Here is a 19,514-nt window from a genome sequence, read left to right as displayed (position 1 = left end):
GGAAACTATCAACAAAACAAAAAGACAACCTACGTAATGGGAGAAAACATTTGCAAACAATGTGACCAACAAGGGCTTAATTTCCAAAACATACAAACAGCTCATACAACTCAACAACAAAAAGACAACCCAATCTAAAAATGGGCAGAAGACATAAACATTTTCCCAAAGAGGACATACGGATGGCTAACAGGCACATGAAAACATGCTCAACATCACTAATTATTAGAGAAATGCAAATCAGAACCACAATGAGGTATCACCTCACACCAATCAGAATTGCTATCATCAAAAAGTCTACAAATAATAAGTGCTGGAGAGGGTTTGGAAAAAAGGGAACCTTCATACACTGTTGGTGGGAATGTAAATTGGTGCAGCCACTTTGGAGAACAGTATGGAGGTTCCTTAAAATACTAAAAATAGTTACCATGTGATCTAGCAATCCCACTCCTGGGTATATATCCGGAAAAAAGGAAAACATAATTCACAAAGATACATGCACCCCAATGTTCATAGCAGCACTATTTATAATAGCCAAGACTTGGAAACAACCCAAGTGCCCATCGACAGATGACTGGCTTAAGAGGTTGTGGTACATATATATACAATGGAATATTACTCAGCCATAAAAAAGAATGAAATATTCCCATTTGCAGCAACATGGATGGACCTAGGGAATATTATGCTTAGTCAAGTGTGAGAGAAAGACAAATACTATATGATATCATTTATATGTGGAATCTAAAAAATAATACAAATGGATCTACATACCAAACAGAAACAGACTCACAGACATAGAAAACTTACGGTTACCAAAGGGGAGAGGTGGCAGGGGGAGGCATAAATTAGGAGTATGGGATTAACAGATACAAACTACTATACATAAAATAGATAAGCAACAGGGATTTACTGTATAGTACAGGAAATTATACCCAATATCTTGTAATAACCTGTAGTGGAATATAATCTGCAAAACAAAAAACCAAACCAAAAAACCAAAAAACTGAATCACTATGCTGTGCACGTGGAACTAATGCAATATTGTAAATCAACTTCACTTCAATAAAAAAATTTTAAAAAATAAAACAAAAACAAACATTCTTGAAAAGAATGCCAAAAAGAAAATTCCAACAGTCTGTACCATAAAGTTTATAATGTCTAACATCCCAACAAAAAAATTACAAGAGTATCAGTCATACAAAGAGTCAAGAAAATGTGACCCATCAACAGGAAAAAAAATTGAATAGAAAAACACCCAGAAATGAGAGCAATGACTGAAATAGCAGACATCTGTTATAAATTTGCTGTACACGTTCAGTGATGTAATGGAAAATATAGACATAATGAGAGAAGTGGAGGCTCAAAGAACTAGATGGAACTTCTGGAGATGATAAAACACAATATCTGGGACTTCCCTGGTGGCGCAGTGGTTAAGAATCTGCCTGCCAATGCAGGGGACACAGGTTCAATCCCTGGTCTGGGAAGATCCTACATGCTGTGGAGCAGCTAAGCCCATGTGCCACAGCTACTGAGCCTGTGCTCTAGAGCCCACGAGCCACAACTACTGAGCCCATGTGCCACAATTACTGAAGCCCTCACGCCTAGAGCCCGTGCTCCGTGACAAGAGAAGCCACCGCAGTGAGAAGCCCGTGCACCACAACAAAGAGTAGCCCCGCTCACTGCAACTAGAGATAGCCTGTGTGCAACAACGAAGACCCAACACAGCCAAAACAAAACAAACAAAAAACCACAATATCTGAAATGAAAATTTTGCTGAATGGGATTAATGGTAGTTTAGACACTGCAGAAGAAAAGATCAGTGAAATTGAAGGCATAGCAACAGAATCTATCCAAAACAAAGTAAAGAGAAAAAGGAGTGAAAAAAAGGAAAAGAGCCTCAGTGACCTGTGGGACAATATCAGTCTAATACGTGCTTAATTGGAGTCCCAGAAGAAGGAGAGAAATGGATACATAGAAAAAGTGTTTGAAGAAGTAATGGCTAAAATTTTCCAAATTTGATGAAAGCTAAAACCACAGAGGTGAAGCTTAACAAATTCCAGAGAGTAAAAACATATGTACATAACCTACCAAAGCACATCATAATTAAAATTTCCAAAAAACAGTAATAAAGAGAAAACGTAAAAGCAAGCCACAGGTGATGGGGACCATGTTACATATAGAGGAACAAGAATAAGAGTGACTGAAGTTTTCCCATCTGAAACTGCGAGCCAGAAGACAAAGGAATGACCTCTTTGAAGTGCTGAAATTTGAAATTATCAACCAAATTATCAACCAAAACTTCTGTGTTCAGCAAATGTGTCTTTTGAAAATGAAGGTGAAATAAAAGCCTTTTCAGACAAACAGAAGCAAAGAGAATTCATCCCCAGCAGACCTGCCCTATAAGAAATGTTACAGTGAGCTCTTTAGGCCAAGGTAAATGGTACCAGATGGAATCTTAGATCTGCACGAAGGCATGAAGAGCACTGGAAATGGTAGACGTGTAAGTCACTACAAAAGACTTTATACTCTCAACATTTTTAAAAAAGATAATTGTCTGTTGAGAGCAAAAGTAACACACTGTGTGGTTCATAGCATATGTGGAAGTAAGACGTCTGGCAGTGATAGAAAGGGGAAGTAGAAGCTTGCTGTTGCATGTCTTCCATGATACTGAAGTTGTGTTGTAATTCAAGGTATATTGTGATCAGTTGAAGATGCATATTTTAAATCCCAGAGCAGCCACTGAAGACAATAAACCAAAGAAGTATATCAGTGAGCCAACGGTGCAGGTAAACTAGAATCCTAAACAACGATCCAAAAGTAGGCAGGAAAAGAGAAAGTAACAAAGATAAGATGGGACAGATAGGAAACAGTGTGTTAGATTTAAACCCAATCACATCAGTCATGTTATTAACATGTAAATGGTCTAAACACTCCAATAAAAACCAGAGATGTCAGACTGGATGTATGGCAAGACCCTCACAAATGCTAAATACAAGGTAGTCCCTTTCAGATGCAATAGGTTGAAAGCACTGGGTGGAAAGCTATGGGCAAGAGCAGGGCTCTCCCAGTCAGGTACTTGGTGGTCGCCCCAGGCACTGGTGTAACTAACGCAGTTGGAAGATGCAGGTGCAGGGGCTCCGGAGTGCCATTCCACAAAGTCCAAATTCAGGGGCCTGTAAACCTGGATTCCCAAGTCCCAGTGAGCTCGGTGCCTCTGGTGTGTCCCTGCTGCGTGTCACGCTGGCTTCATGTCCAGGCTAAGTCAAGCCTTCTGTCTTGACTTCCTACATCCCATCCCAGTGATCTTTAAACACGTCACGTGTCACTTCAGCTCAGTGTCCTTCAGTAGCTCCCCACTTCACAGAGGACACATGCAGGTCCTTCCAAGGGTCTCCAAGGCCCACCCTCCACTCCCCCTCGCTCACTCGGCTCCAGCCCTGCTGGCCTTGCTGCTCCTTAGACGGGCAGGCAGGCCCCTGATTTCAGGGCCTTGGCAACAGGTACACTCTGACGGGGCCATTCTTCCCTCAGATGTCTCCGCCCGCCCATGTCTGCTCATGTCACCTTCTCCGTGAGGCTTCCCCTCACACCCTGCCGAATGCTGCTGCCGCCCCCGCCTGCCCCCCGGCCCTGGCTCTCCCGGCCCTGCGTATTCCTTCCTTCCGTCCTCCTTTAGCACCTGCCACCACTTAAAACAGCGCAGGACAAACTCGTGCTTCTTATGTACTGTGTCTCCCTCAGCTAGAACGTCAGCACTCCCAGGGCAAGACTTTGGCCCGTTCGGCTCGCTGATGCGTGCCGAGTGTTCGAACCACGCCTGGCCCACGGGAGGTGATCGTCCGTATTTGTGGGTGAAGCAGGTTGTAAGTATGACCCATGGAGTCAGAGTGTTAGCAAGAAAGGTCCTGAGAGGTGGGCTCGGCAGACTCCCTCCTCAGCCCGTCGTACAGATGGGGAAACTGAGGCATGAGTGCCTTGCCCAGGGCCGTGTCAGGAACTCATGGCAGAACCAAGACTCGAGGTCTCCTGCGCTGAGAAGAGGAGCGGCACTTCCTGGAATCTCTCGCGTGCCCTGCCACCCAGGGAAGGGAGGCCGATGCCGCTCCAGGGCGCGGGGCAGGAGGGTCCGAGGGCAGGAGCAGGGGATCCCGCTTCCAGGCCTCACGTGGCTCTGCTCCCAGCTGCACAGCCTTAGGCAAGTTTTTCAGCCCTTTTGCCTCTTTCCTAAGTTGTCGCATGGAGGGGGTGGGTGGCCAAAGCAAGCCCTTTCCGTGCTGTGACTACTAGACCTCAGGGGCCTGTGAGGACAGGGTGGAAGCATTTCGGGGTCAGGAACACACTACAGACATGGTGAAGGCGGAGGAGAGGGACTTACACGTGGTGACAGACGCCTCCTTCCCAGACCGGAAAGGACTTTGTCTCCGAGAACAGCCGTGTGCAGGGCTGGGGCACCTTTCTACAGGCTGCTGGCACAGAGGAAAAGGGCCGTCGCTTACAAGGAGCTCAAGGCCGCGGTTGCCCTCTTCCTGCAGCCACTGTAGGTCCGGGGCTCTGCCCCAGCCACTTGCTGGGCTGGGGGCCCTGTCCCCGGGGCTGCTCAGCAACTGTGGGTGCTGCTCTGAGTTGGGGTCCTGGGAGCCTGCAGGCTGGTTTCCCTCAGGGCTGGTCGGAGTCTCTGGGTCTGGCAGGCCTCAGGGCTGTGTGGCTGGCGTGGGAACTTCCGTCCACGAGCCTCTCGTCCTCAGCCCAGAAGAGTCTGAGGCAGGCCCGTGGCCCTTTTCCCTCCCACCACCTTGTTTGGTCCCCAGGCGAGAAGAGCCCCCTCCTCCCTCCTCTCCCTGTGGAGCAGCTGTCACTGTGTCCCTGTGACTGTCCCAGACCCCCCCAGTTTTCTGGGCAGCACCTTTCACCCTGGTGCTTCGGGGCAGTGGGAGGCCTGGCAGCTCACTGCCTGCCAGCCTCCCTACCTGGACACTTGGAGGTCTGGGGCACCGTGGCCAGGCCCCTGTCCCGGCACCTCATGGCTGGAGGTCCTTGTGGCAAACCCACCCTGGGGCCAGTGGTCCCATCAGAGCCTGCCATCACAAGCATCTCGAGGCCAGGCCCCAGCCCCAGTGACCCCAGCAGGCAAGGGGAGTGGCCCCAAACTTACCAAGCTCACAGTGTCTGCCTTTGAACCCTGGGCTGCAGTCACAGCTGTGGGCATCCTCACCAGGCACACAGGTGCCTCCGTTCTGACAGGGGTTTTCTGAACAGTTCCCAGGGGCATCTGTGAACAGCCACGAGCGGTTAGTCTTAGGGCCCCACGGGAAGGCCTGATAGCATTCCCAGGTTGCTGTCCCCAACACCAGTGGGCCCTAGGGGTGGTCAGAGAGCAGAGGCGAGAAGACTGGCCTCAGTGTGCTCAGCCCTCACCCCATAACCTCGAGGCAGAGAGGGAGGGCTCTCGGTGCTGAGCCGTCACAAGGCAGAGGAGCCTCGGCTTACAGCTTAGATCATGGCTGCACTCTGGTTGCCTTTGGGAGAGACTCCCCGCTGTGCCCTGGCCTGTGCCCCCTGCCCCACGTTTCTGCTGACTTTGCCCCGCTGCACAGGGTTTCTTCTACTCGGAACACAGAGGCCAACCCTTGAGAGCCCTCCTCATCCTCCAGTGCTTGTCCCCGAGCCACATGTGTGTCCCCAAGTCCCAGCCCCAGGCAGCCTCTGTGCAGGACTCTGTGCTGGTGTCTGTGCCCCTTGGGCCACTGTGTGCCTTTCGCACTCTGGGAGCTAGAGGCAGGTTGGTCAGTGGTGCTGCCTGGGAGGGGAAGACCTGTCCCTCCCCCCTTAGAGTCCACTGTCCTTTTTTTTTTTTTTTTTTTAAAGCTTTGCAAGATAGCTGTTTTCATTTTTAACTCTTAAAAAACTGAGAAACACAAAAGAATAAGAATCGTGCATATGCCACCACTTCCAGTACCCCCTCCACATCTAATCCAGCCCTTCCCCCTTACCCCCTCCTCGGCAGCCGCCTCGTCGGGGGAGGTTTATTAACATTTTGCCAACTTGTTTAATCTATTTCCAGCTTTCCATCTGCCTTTCTTTCTCTAGTTGGAGAATTTCAAAGCAGTTCACAGAAACCATTTCACCTGTAAATATGTCAGCAAGTATCTAATACATAAAGACTTAAGAAATTTTCACATAAGCACAATACTATTATTACAAAATTAACAGTAGTTCTTTAATATCACAAGAAACCGCAGTCCGTGTTCAAATTTCCCTGATCATCTTTAAAAATGTCACTTACAGTTGGTCCCATCTAATTCAGATTCATAAAGATTCACATTGCCTTAGTTTGATGTATCTCAAGTCTCTTTTAATCTATAAATTTAACCTTCTTCCCCTCTGTATTTATTGAGGAAATGAGGTCATTTGTCCCGTGGAATTCCCATCCTCTGGGTCTGACTTACGGCATTAACTCACCCCCTCCCCATGTTTCCTGTTAACTGGTAGTAAGAGAAAGGGGCTTAATAGGATTCAGGTTCACATGGTCTTTGCTTTGCTTTGGCTTCACAGGTGGTGGTTGTGTGCCCTTTGGCTACACCAGGAGACATATGATGTCTCCGCATTTGGTTTTCATGATGTAAGGATCTATCACTGGTTCAGTGTTGGCAGCCTGATTAATCCAGAGTAAAGTTCTCTTAGGCTCTGCACCTGATGGCTTGAGAAGTCATATAGATCCCTGATCTCTCACTAGGGTCATGTCTAATGTGATCTGTCACCCCTCTGCCTCCACTAGCTGGGGAGTCCCCTCTGAAGACCTGCTTTCCTTCACCCACCCCTTGGTCACCCTAAAATACAGTCCATACAGGCAAGGCCAGGTAAATGCCCCATTCTTGTCCTTTATTTGTACACCTGCAGAGTGAGTTGGTCCCCCAGCAAGCTCTAAAGGTGACCAGTACGTTGTTCCTTCTTTTTGACCATTGTTATGGCCTTGTGGACTTGTATTTATTTGATGGGTTTCCGTCTGTTGCTGTCATTAGCTTTCTTCATGCTCAAATTATCCCATCTTTGGCCAGTGGGAGCCCGTTCAGGTTGGCTCCTGTGCCCTTTAGACACAATCCTAGTTGTTTTTGAAAGCCTGCTTGCTTTTTTACAAGTATGTACTAGGCTTTTTTTTTTTTTTTAGGCCGCACCATGCAGTCAGTTTGTGGAATCTTAGTTCCCCAACCAGGGATTGAACCCGGGCCCTTGGCAGTGAAAGGGCAGAGCTCTAACCACTGGACTCCCAGGGAATTCCCATGTCCTGGGCTTAGTTTGTCCATGTTCTGCTTCAGCCTTGGAATCAGCCATTTCTCTGAAGACCCCAGTCTATATTTATTTATTTAAAAAAATATTTATTTGGCTGCTCTGGGTCTTAGTTGCGGCACGCGGGATCTTCATTGCTGTGTCCAGGATCTTTAGTTGCGGCATGCAGGATGTTTTTTTAGTTGTGGCGTGTGGGATGTAGTTCCCTGACCAGAGATTGAACCCGGGCCCCCTGCATTGGGAGCATAGAGTCTTAACCACTGGACCACCAGGGAAGTACCCCCCTGGTTCCTTTTAGTGGAGAATGGTATCTAGAGTCCACAGTCTGGCTGATCAAGGTGCTCACTGTTACTGTGGTGTCAGTGCTCCAGGTCTTTTCAGGAGACAGAACTAGGAAATTAGGTTTAAAAAATAAAAATGAACAAATTATTAGTTCATTCCAATATTTCCAGTTCAAATGAACAATTAAATAAAAATAAAATCGGGTTTTACTTAACTTCTTTGATTTTTATATTGTATCACTTTATGCTGAAAATCTTTGTGGCATTAACATAATTATTTTCTTTATCCCACAATGTACATGTAATAGTTTAGAAATGACATTAAGATCGCTGAGTACAGCTTAAAATTTCTTGGCAATTCTTTTAATCCTTAGATTATATCCCACTAGACGTTAATAGCCAGAAGGCTGTTTTATTTATTTATTTTGGCTGCACCGGGTCTTAGTTGCGGCACGTGGGATCTTTAGTTGCGGCACGTGGGATCTTTAGTTGCTGCACGTGGACTTCTTAGTTGCGGCATGGAGACTTCTTAGCTGCAGCATGCATGTGGGATCTAATTCCCCAACCAAGGATCGAACCTGGGCCCCCTGCATTGGGAGCATGGAGTCTTACCCACTGGAGCACCAGGGAAGTCCCTAGAATGCTGTTTTAAAAATCACTTGAAGTGATGCTTTTTTTTCCTGTGTGGTTATGTCATCGGCATGGTTAATAAGTTTATTTCAGTTTGTTTTCAAATTTTAGGCATTGCTTATTTTTTTGGTGTCATTTAAAAAAACATTTTCTTATTTCTAAAGTCACATCTATAAAGGTACATTTAGAGATACCTATCCTCCCTCTCCATTCCCTTTACTTCTTCATTCTTGTTCTTTGCTTAATTATAGAGTTAATCATTTTTATTAGTTTGATTTATTTTTAAATATAAGAAAATAGGTATATACATTCATATTTCCCTTCCCCACTTTCCTACACAAAAGAGATACCAAAAACACTGTTCTGCACATTACGTTTTGGAAACAGCTTTATTGATATATACTTTATATACAGTTCAGCCATTTGAAGTGTACACTTTATAGACTTTCAGCATATCCACAGATATGTGCATCCCTCCCCATGGTCAATTTTAGAATGTTCTTATCACCTCAGAAAGAAACCCAGTACCCTTTAGCTCTCACCCCATATACCTCCACCCCCCACTCCCAGTTCAAAGCAACCATTGATCTACTTTCTATCACTATAGGTTTCCCTATTCTGGACTTTCATATGAATGGAATCAGATTATGTGTTCTTTATGACTGGCTTCTCTCACTTAGCATAATGTTTTCAAGGTTCATCTATGTTGTAGCATTTATCAGTATTTTATTCCTTTTTATGGTCCAATAATTTCCATTGTGTGAATATAACACATTTGTTCATCCATTCATCAGTTGTTTCCACCTTTCAGCAATTGTGAATAGTGCTGCAGTGACCATTTGTGTAAGTCCTTGTGTGGACATACGTTTTCATTTCTCTTGGGTGTGTAGCTAGGAGTGGAATTGCTGGGTCATATGGTAACTCCACGTTTAATTCTTTGAGGAACTGAAGCAGATGCATGACTCTACATTCCCACCAGCAGTGTTTGAGGGTTCCAGTTTCTCCACATCCTCATCAGTGCTTGTGGTTATCTTGACTTTTTAATTCTAGCCATCCTGGTGTATGTGAAGAGGCATCTCACTGTGGTTTTGATTAGCATTTCCCTGATGACTAGTGATACCAAACATCTTCTCATGGGGCTTGTTGCCATTTGTATATCTTCCTTGGAGAAATGTCTATTCAGATTCTTAGCTTATTTCTTAATTGGGTTATTTGTCTTCCTCTTATTCAGCTTTAAGAGTTCTTTATATATTTTAGATTCAGATCCCTTTTCAAATATATGATTTGCAAATATTTTCTCCCATTTTATGGGTTGTCTTTTCACTTCCTTGATGATGTCTTTTGAAGCACAAAAAGTTTTAAATTTTGACAAAGTCCAACATAACCTTTTTTTTCCTTTTGTTGCTCTTGCTTTTGGTGCCATATCTAAAAATCCTTTGGGACTTCCCTGGTGGTCCAGTGGTTAAGAATCTGCCTTCCAGGGGACGTGGGTTCGATCCCTGGTTGGGGAACTAAGATCTCACATGCTGCAGGGCAATTAAGCCCATGCACTGCAACTACTGAGCCCATGGTCTCTCGAGCCTGCACGCCACAACTAGAGAGAAGCCTGTGTGCCACAACGAAGGATCCTGCATGCCACAACGACGACCTGATGCAGCCAAAATTAAGTAAATAAATATTTTTTAAAAATCCTTTGTCAAATCCAATGTAATACAGATTTACCCATGTTTTCTTCTAAGAATTTTATAGTTTTAGCTCTTACATTTAGGTCTTTGATCCATTTTTAATTAATTTTGTGTATGGTGTGAGGTAGGGGGTCCAACTTCATTCTTTTGTATGTGGATATCCAGCTGTGCCAGCACCGTTTGCTGAAAAGACTCTTCTTTCCTCCACTGAATGGTCTTGGCACCCCTGTTGAAATGAGTTGACCACAGATGTATAGGTTTATTTCTGGACTCTTAATTCTATTCCACTGATTTGTAAGTCTATCCTTGTGCCAGTATCTGGCACTGACTTGATTACCATTGCTTTGTACTAAGTTTTTGTTTTTCTTTCTTTCTTTTTTCTTTTTTTTTTTTTTTGTGGTACGCGGGCCTCTCACTGTTGTGGCCTCTCCCGTTGCGGAGCACAGGCTCTGGACGCGCAGGCTCAGCGGCCATGGCTCACGGGCCCAGCCGCTCCGCGGCATGTGGGATCCTCCCGGACCGGGGCACAAACCCATGTCCCCTGCATCAGCAGGCGGACTCTCAACCACTGCGCCACCAAGGAAGCCCTGTACTAAGTTTTGACAAACGGGTATGTGAGTCTTCCTACTTTTTTAGGATGGTTTTTGCTATTCCAGGTCCCTTCCAATTCCATACGAATTTTAGAGACTGTACATAACAATTGTTCAGAGACATTTTATGGTAACCTTACAGAACATGGAAGTGTACAGGGGTGTTTAGAACCTGTGAGCCCACATCAGCAATCCTTACGCTCTCTACTTGGGACACCAGCCTGCAGAGACTGTGACTGACATTTGTGCCAGGCTCGGGCAGCTGGGACCCGAAGCCAAGAGTTATATGCAGCAGTGGGGGTTTTACCGGGGCGCCACTGTCTGTAGCCTCATTTTACAAAGCTGTCTCCACTGAATCCTGAGTTTATCGTGACAGACAGACAGACAGACACACACACACACACACACACACACGCACAAGTAAATAAAAACAAAGAGAAGGCTGCTTTGAATGGAGGTGGGGGACAAGGATGGGGCTGCACCCTGGGATGGGGGTAATGGGCTCCTCCTATATGAAGGATAAATTACAGAGTAGAGAGGTTTAAGTTCTGCCCCCACTTGTATGGGTGTCAAGGGGATAAGGCCAGCAGAGTCCAAAAGCCCTCCTGGGGTGAGAAATTGGGGGAAACAGGAAGAATTTGACCAGCTTCCACGTTCACTCCAAGTTCCCAGGATGGCAGGAATCTTGGGAATAGTCCAGGAGTGTCTCCTGGGTGCTTGAAGGAGCGGCCCTGACCTGGAGAGTTGCTTGGTGAGCAAATGCCAAATCAGGAGCATTAACTGTGCTCTTGGGGGTGCCTGGGGCTTTCTGGGGATTGTCCTTTCCTTGAGAAAGGAAAGTCTAAGAGCTACCAGAGAGAAGGAGCAGATTATTCTAGAAGGAAACAAGAGCAAGATTGACACCCAGTGACAGCACAGTTGATGACAGTGGACAAATGTTTGAAGAACTGAATGGGAGAGGAACTTTGAACCTCGAAGTTTATACCTAACTAAATTGTCCTTCAAATGTGAGGGCTAATAAGTGTATTTTCAGGCATATAGGGCCTCAGAAGTTTGGCCATGTAAAGTTCCAACAGGTACTTTGTGGACCTTGGCAAGCTGATTGTAAACTTTTACAGAAATACAAAGAGTCAAGAACAGCCAAGACACTGACGGGCAGCGGGAGGACTGGCCCTGTGGGACAGCGAGCCTTACCAAAGAGGCAGCCTCTAAAGTGGCCAGGCTCGGCCTGAGGAAGCCAGGCAGCGGAATGGAGGAGGGGGGCCACGATGAGGTGCTGACCGTGCCAGTTCTCGAGAGACACAAATCACATCATTACAGTGCTCTTTCACACCCATCCTGCTGGCAGGATCGCGAAACCTGACAAGGTCAGAGTCTGGAGAGACTGTGGGTCAACTCACTGCACCTCTTGACTGCTGCTGGAAGGAGTCCAGACTGATACCCCACTTAGAAGACAACTCGCATTCTCTTTTCACTTGGGCATTCACACATCCCGAGCCTGCACACGTGCCAGGAGATGTGTACAGGAACACAGAGCAGCACTGCTGACAACAGCAGACACAGCCCACGTGCCCTCGGAGCGAGTTCACTGATGGACTAGATGCTGGATAGTGAGAGTGAACGAGCACAGGATGCTGGGCGAAAACGCGGGTCTGGGGGCGGCACACAGCCCGATGCTGCCCGGTGAGGAAAGCCTGTGGCTGTTCGGACACCCATGAGGGCGGTGAACTCACTCCTCCCTACCATGCAGCCTCTGATGGAGCAGAGGGATGGCAGCACGAATTCACGCTCGTGGTTCACTGGGAGGACAACAGCAAGACGCAGGTTACTGCTTGTGTTCTGGTTCATGGGTGGGTTCCAGGTCTGAAGGCTGTTGTTTTAGCAAAAGCTAACCAACCAGACTCACTAAGTAAAAGGGGGCCAGCCTGGCCGGATCGTGAGAGTGTGACAGGAGCCAAAGACCACGACTAATTTTGTGCACCTGGGGGCCATTAGAGATGTTTTGTCCTGTTATCACCTAAAATCATCTCACACTCTCTCAAGGCTTCGTCCCTCATGGTAGCAAATGCTGCAGATGGCAGTGACATCCGGGGCCAGCCTGGTGCCACCTCGAAGCTCTCCTTTAGAAGGGACTCAGGAGAGGTCAGTCACATCCCTCTAATTTCTGAGTTTTGTGAAATGAAACATCTGATATTTAAAAGGGCTGACATAACGCACACCATCAGATAAAATGTTTGTTTTTTTCACTTACAAAACGCCAGCAACACGAGTGTCTTCACTCTGACCACACCTTAGTCGGTGGCTTTGTTCTCTGACCGCGTCTGACCCGCAAACTGCCCCTCCTGGTGCTCACCAAGGCCTCGTACAGTGAGGGGTGCTGGACTGTGGGGCCGTGGAGCCACTGCTGGCAAACACACCCTCTGGTGCAGGTGCCTGGATGTGTCCAGGTGTCCTTGGGTACGCTGGGGGCCTGCAGGTGAGGCCGCATCCTGGGCGCTTGACTCTCCCTTTACCGAGTACTCTGCCTTCTCTGGGGGCTGGCTGATGGGTGAGCCCCGTCTGAGCCTGTGGTGTAACTCAGGAGAAAGGGCCACTGGCTCCTAGAACTGTCCCCAGAGGGACAAGGCCCCGAGGGTTAGAACAGGAGGAAAGATAGAGCAAGGGTCTGAGTTTGAGGAAGGAAGATGGCCTCTTGGAGCTGCCCAGCTGTGGTCCTCACCGGCGGACAGTTCAGGCCCTGCTTGCCGAGCCTGGGTAGCAGCAGCCTCCCAGGCGATACTCCAGCTGGAGCCGCCTAGCAGCTGCCCCTCCACTCATTCCTGCCATCCTGCTCCCCGTACATCTCTGGGAGAGGCAGGGGAGGGCTCTGCTGCTCGCAGAGGGAGAGGAGGGGCCGTCTGCAGGGGGCAGCGGTGGGCCAATCTCTCCAGGGAGGACTCTGAATGTTTGGGTGGCTGAAGCCCCCAGGCCCGTTCTGGTCTGCCTGCGTGATGTGGTTTGGTCCCCCCTTTCCAGGGCGGGGCGCTCGGCTGCCCCTTGGGCAGGCCCTGTGCCTCGCCCCTCCTCACTGTGGTCCTTCAGGCCCCTGAGGGTGGTCAGCCCTGAAATCCACTCCTGCTGACTTACTTTCCATGCCTGTGTCACCACTGCGTCCGGGGAGCTGGAGGGCCAGGCTGACCTGCTCGGGGACCTCCTCCGCGTGCTCCAGCTGCACCAGAGCCGTGGGTTCTAGGAGAGATCAGGACGCCCCAGCGTGCTGACCACGAAGCCCGCTGCCTCGCGCCCAGGACTGTCCCTGGGCCGCCTCCTTGAGTGGCTTCTCTCCCTGGGGCGCAGGGCCTGGCGTGGCGGGATCAGGGTGGGTCTTGGCGCTGCCTCGGGTGGGATCAGCTTTTCTCCGGGCGGAGCCCAGCCCTGACCCTCCTGCCAGTCCTCAGCAGGGACTCGGCTTGACTGCCAGCCCCACCGGAACTGTGGGCGAAGGTCACCAGTGGCCCAACAGGGCCAAACCTCCTGCCTTGCCCACAGGCCTAAGCAGCTGACTGATGCGTCGGTCTTCTTAGGGTCACATCCTGCTCTCCTCTCCCTCCCTCTCCTGCTTCCTGGGGGTCCACAACGCCCCCTCCTCCCCCTCTTATTTGCCCTCAGCCAGACCACGCTCCTGGCCCTTCTGGAGCCCCCTGGCGAGGCTCGTGCTGCGGGTCCCGGGACCTCGCGCTCACTAAACGACTTTCAGGGTCCCGACCCGGACCGGCTCCTAACAGGTTTCTTTTCCGTCTTCTCTCCCGTGCCTGCCCGAGGCCTGTCCCTTCAGCCCATACAGCCACACCGGGAGGCCTCCGTGGGAGCCTGTGGGTGGCGTGGGCTCCTCGCGCTGGCCCTGGAGCCCAGGGCCTCCCACCCCATCGAGGTCCCCCGCTGGGGACGGCGCGGGGCACTGGAGGTGGTCTTGAAGCCCAGGTTTCAGGGACCTCGACCCTCAGTCCACTGGGAGGCCTGGCACTCACGTGATCTCACGGTGACCCGTCTGCCAGGCGAGCTGCGGAAGCTGGCGCTCACTCGTCCTCTGCCGTCCACGAGCTCCGAGAACCTGCGGGAGAGTCAGTGCAGGTCAGCAGGCGGGTTCTGGGCCCGGGATCTCGGGGGCGGCGGATGAGGCGGGCACCTGGGGGCCTGGGTCGGCGGTGCGGGGGCGCCGGGGTCCTTGAGCAGGCGTAGCTCCGGCAGGCGCGCGGGGGCCGGTCGGGTTCTCAGCGCCCGCGCGGGGAGTCCTTCCCGGTGCCAGCGTCTGTCGGCGCCGTCCCTCGCGGCTGCGGGCGGGTGGAGGACGGGGTGGCCGCGCGGGCTGGTCTGGGGCTCCCCGCGCCCCCGTCCTGCCCCGCTGCTCCGAGGTGAGAGCCGAAGGGCCGTGTGTCCCCGTCCCACCCGAGCCCCGCTCCCCGCCGGAGGAGGAGCTGCGGATGCGGCCTGGGAGTGGTCCAGGCGCTGGTCCCAGCCCCCCACCCTGGCCCAGGCTCTCCGCCTGCAGGTGGGGCCGTGCCTCGGACCCCGTCCAGACTCACCTCATCTGAGGCCCACGCCCTGCACACCCCGAGAGAGAGGGCATGGCTCCTCCGTGGGTCCTTGTCACCTAACCGTGGCCTTCAGCAGCCCCCACCCCCAGGGCTGGGTACCCTCCTCACCTGAGAGACCACTCCCGCCCCCCACCGGCTCACAGAGGGGCCCCGACCTGCCCTGTCTGACTGGCAGGCGCGCCTGGGGCTGAGCTGGGTCTGAATGTCTCGGCAAGTGCGCTCCATGGCCCCAGGGCAAGTTGGTGGGTTGGGAGGGGAGGGAGCCCAGGCCACCGCCCACCTCCCTGCAGCGCCATCCAGACAGACCATCCCCTTGTGAGCTTGGACATGCAAGCGGGGTTGTGCGGGACCCCCACGGGACCCAGCGGGCCTCCTGTGCTCTCAGGAGCAGACGCGTGTCCTCACTGTGGCCTTGAGCCTCTGCGTTCCTCAGCTGCTCCCACCCTCCGTCCGTCCACTCTGTCCTTCCTCCCTGCCTCTCCCAGCCCACCCCTTGCTGAGGCTGTCCTGCCCTCTTGCCCATGCTGCTGTCCAGCAGCTCCTCATGGGTCAGGCCTGGCTGCCAGGCTGCTACCCAGGGCCGCCTCCACGCTGCCACTGCCCACTCTCGGCGCTTGTTTTCAGGGTGATGCCCTGTATTTACCGCTCAGCCATCTGGGGTCCACTCGGGCGGACGGCCAAGGTGAGGAGCGAGGTGCTTACTCTTCCGCACTGCCAGCCCACTGACCCAGCGCCAGCTGTCCAGGAAACCCTCCCTCAATTTTCATGCATGCAATTCTGTGTCAACACAGCCCTGTTTCTCGGCTGCCTGTCTGTCCCTGGGACAGTGTGGCCTGGGCCAGAGGAGGGTCCTGAGGTACAGCAGGAGAGCTGCCTCCTGGACAAGGTGCCGCACTTACAGGTGATGATGTACAGGTGAGCGGGCTCGCTGCGCAGCTGGTCGCCCCCGGCGCTCTGCACGGCCGTCAATGACAGCTGGTACCGCCGTCCGGGCATCAGGTCCCGCACTGTATAGGACACCAGCCTCCCGTTGGGGACGTAGCGGCTCTTGGTGCTCTGGTTAGTGGTCACGTTGATGACGTAGGCCTCCAGTGAGGTGCCCGGAGTGGGGGCATCCCAGACTACATGGGCAGAGGTGGCCGTGACTCGGGCGGCGGTCAGGTTGGCTGGCGGCAGAGGCCCTAGGCGAGCACGGAGCAGGGGAGGGAAGTGAATAGGGGGTGACAGGGTCTTCTGCCCAGGACACGGTTTAAAGATCTGGCACAGATTGCTGAAGCTTCATTTGAAGCCAGCTTGGGTGGTTACAGACAACTCTGTGGTCCTAAAGGGTGGCGTGGAGGGGTGTTTGCAGCTGCTCAGGGCCTGCAGCAGCTCCTCCTCCTGCCCCAAGAGGCACCCCCAGAATGCCACCTGCTGGCCCCCGGTGAGGCCCCCTGCCTGGTCAGTCCATCAGGGTGCCCTCCCGGGTGGCACTTTCCATCCCTCGAGCCTGGCCATGCACACCTTCTCCTGGGATGTAGATAGGGGAGGGGGCTAGACAGGCAGAGGGTGGGCCAGGGCCCCAGCACTCAGGGTCAGAGCAAGGACTTGAGCCTGTGCTGTCCACCTGCACCACCAGGCGAGGCCCTGCTCAAACCTGCCCTGCTCACCAAGCCCCTGCCCCTTTCCCCACCCCTGTTCACTGTGCCCCCTGTGCCCGGACAGCCCACGTGTTGGGGAGGGAGGGGCAGTGAGGGCCGGGTGTCCTCTCTGTGACAGCATGGAGCTCACTGGGGCAGACAGCGTGGGCATCCTTGCTGCTTGTTCCTCCTGTCCTTGCTCAGTGACCCCGGTCTCGCAGGAGCCCGGCAGCATGTGAACACCCACGCGGAGGGCTGCCTAGGAAGGTCGTCCCCCGCAGGAGGGCCACCCAGCCCCCTGCAGCCGCCATCCTGGGAGCCTCTGGGCACACCTGGTACACGTGGCCAGGGCCAGGTTTCTGGTGCTGCGGCCACTTTGGAGAGGACTGAGGGGTCGGAGGGAGGTGAGAGTTTCCAGAAGGCCCCGCGCGAGCTGAGCCCTCACCACTCTACTTACGGGTCCACACGTGCAGTGGTGCCGAGGCCAGGCTCTCGGTGGGATGCTCCTGCCCTCCAAGCCCACTGAGGGCAGTCACCCAGATGGTGTATCTCCTTCCTGGAAGCAGGGCCCTGTGGGGAGGGGAGGCCGGGGAGAGAGGAACAGGACGGCTCTGCTGCCAGACTGAGGCTCCTCCGCGCAGGTGTGACGGGGGTGTGGGTCGTCCCAGTGCTGGTGGCCAAGCAGCCTCCACGAAGGCCAGATTTGTGGCCTGAGACCTGAGTGCTCCTGGGGTAGGAAGCTACTCCCTGGTGTGTCTGTCTAGTATTGGAGTGGCTGGGAAGGTCACAGGCCTGCCGGGGTGGCTGCAGTGAGGTTCGAGGCTGGTGTTAAGACAGGAGAGGCCAGAATAGGGCAACTGGAGGAAAAGGGTTACCAGACAGGCCCGCCCGCCCGCGAGGCGGGCCCCGGGCTGGGAGCTCCCGGGAGGGTGCCCAGCCCCCTCGTGGAGCAGAGGGCCTCACGGCCCCTGAACGTTTGTGCCCAGTGAGGTCGTGCAGAGTGCCGCTCCCTCCTGGGAGTCTGGACCCTTCACCAGGCACAGGTGCCCGTGACCACTCCCGGGAAGAGCCCCAGGCGCCGTGTCTCTGACGGGCTCCCCGGGGAGACAGCACCTCACGGTCGTCACGGCTGGTGGCGGGGAGCAAAGTGTGTCATGGGACGGGGGGGGGCTCTGGAAGCTCACGCCTGGTCCCCGACTTGTCCCGGCGCCCCTTCCTTTTACTGATGTTTCTTTGCATCCTTTCTCTGTCCTGAATCCAGCTGTGACCATGGCCTCTGCTGAGTCCTGGGGGCCCCCTAGTGAACGTGGGCGTGGTCTTGGGGACCCTGACGTAGCCACAAAGTGCCCACCTTGGGCTCCATTTGTGTTTCTGTCCTGCCACTCTTGGGAAGTGGGCAAGATGTAAATCAAGGAGAGTCACAGCAATACTTAAAAGACAAAGAAAGTGGAGTGTCGTCTCCAGCACTGACAGCCGTCTGCTTAGACAGAAAGAACAGACGTGCACAGAAAAAGTGGTTGTGAGAAGTCTGCAAACCAGAAATGTACCAAAAAGTGGGTGGTTCAGAGGATGCGGTGGACAGAGCGCCCCCCGCCTGGCCTGGCCTCACCTTCCGGAGCCCCTCCCCCTGACCGTGGCCTGTGGCTGCTCTGGGCTGGACGCTGCAGGGCTGCTCCCGCCAAGCCCGCCCAGACTGCTGCGCAGGAATGTGGTGGGCGTGTCCTGGAGCGGAGCCGGGTTTACTCCCCACTGGGAGGGGACCCCTGCCTGGGAGGCTGCCAGCACTCTTCCTTCCTCACCCTTGCCCTCCAGCACTGCCTGCCCTCCTGGCCAGGGGCTGGAAACCTCTCTGGTTGATGAGCAGCCCACAGGGGTCCCTGAGCCGGGGCGCCTAGGCCGTGGGGTCTGAGGCTTCCCTGCAGGGTTGCCAAAGTGTTTATTTCAGTCATCGGCCATTCTCAATGACTGATGTTCATTTGAATTTTATTTTTGTAGTTTTGTTTGTATGTAATTTGTAATAATTAAGCCTAAGAAGTTTATATGCCTAGTTTAAGGTTTGAACATATTGCTGAACGAGATAAAAACGTCAGGCGACCCAGGGGTGCCACGGTTTCTCCCTCTCAGAGGCGTCTGCGTGACTCAGGCTGGAAGAACTCTGGGCTGGCCTCTGGGTGGGCAGTGTCTCGCTGGCCTCCGTGCAGGAGGTTCTGTCCTCAGATTTTTAGAGTGTCTCTGCTTTTTTGGGGCACTTTGAAACACCTGTCTGGCGGCCCCATGAGGAGGCGAGGCAGGAGTGAGACCCAGGACCGATCAAGCGCCCCTGCTCCCCAGGGGCTGGGCGGGGGGCGGGCACAGGGTGGCGGCAAGAGCGAGCCTGGGAGCCGGGGTGCGGCAAGGCCGCCGCGCTCTCACCTGAATGTGAACTTGTCCACACCCTTGTCCACGTCGGTGGACTCGTCCTCCTGGGCCTTGGGGTGGCGGATGGACACACGGACGCTGCTGACGGTGGCGTGGCGGATCCTGTGCAGAGCCCATCGCACCGAGATGGCGCTGGCAGTCACGTTGGTGACCTCAAGGCCCTCGACGGGGCGGGGTCCTGGGGACAATGGGGGCACAGACATGTGGCACCTCCTCACCCCTGGGTAGGGCAGGGCCGGGACAAGAGACGAGGCTCGGGAAGGGCACTGGGGGGCGGTGGTCAAGGAGAGGTGGCCTCGCGATGCGCCATCCAGCCTGGGCTAGCTGAATGTGTCCCCCAGCCCAGTGCGGAGTTGGGGTGGGTGGACACGCCCCAGGCCCCTGCCTTAGGGGGGCTTCAAAGGGGCTGCTGTGGGCACTGCTCTGGGCGGTC

The 19,514-nt window shown here is 53.0% G+C and overlaps 1 protein-coding gene across 1 annotated transcript in view; it reads right to left on the bottom strand.

The window, feature by feature from the left end:
• Positions 1 to 19,514, bottom strand: part of SNED1 (sushi, nidogen and EGF like domains 1) — a 90,433-nt gene that overhangs the window by 7,199 nt on the left and 63,720 nt on the right. Inside the window, exons 22-29 of the mRNA XM_081242967.1 lie at positions 19,076 to 19,259; positions 17,121 to 17,233; positions 15,944 to 16,225; positions 14,636 to 14,780; positions 14,478 to 14,560; positions 13,597 to 13,698; positions 5,153 to 5,269; positions 4,376 to 4,466 (exon numbers count right to left, since the gene is read on the bottom strand). Of these exons, the coding sequence (XP_081099093.1) occupies positions 4,376 to 4,466; positions 5,153 to 5,269; positions 13,597 to 13,698; positions 14,478 to 14,560; positions 14,636 to 14,780; positions 15,944 to 16,225; positions 17,121 to 17,233; positions 19,076 to 19,259 (1,117 nt within the window). The remainder of the gene's footprint in view (positions 1 to 4,375; positions 4,467 to 5,152; positions 5,270 to 13,596; positions 13,699 to 14,477; positions 14,561 to 14,635; positions 14,781 to 15,943; positions 16,226 to 17,120; positions 17,234 to 19,075; positions 19,260 to 19,514) is intronic.

The sequence above is a fragment of the Mesoplodon bidens genome (assembly GCF_964165515.1).
Source record: "Mesoplodon bidens genome assembly, chromosome: 8".
Classification (NCBI taxonomy): domain Eukaryota; kingdom Metazoa; phylum Chordata; class Mammalia; order Artiodactyla; family Ziphiidae; genus Mesoplodon; species Mesoplodon bidens.
This window is presented reverse-complemented; position numbering and strand designations above follow the sequence as displayed.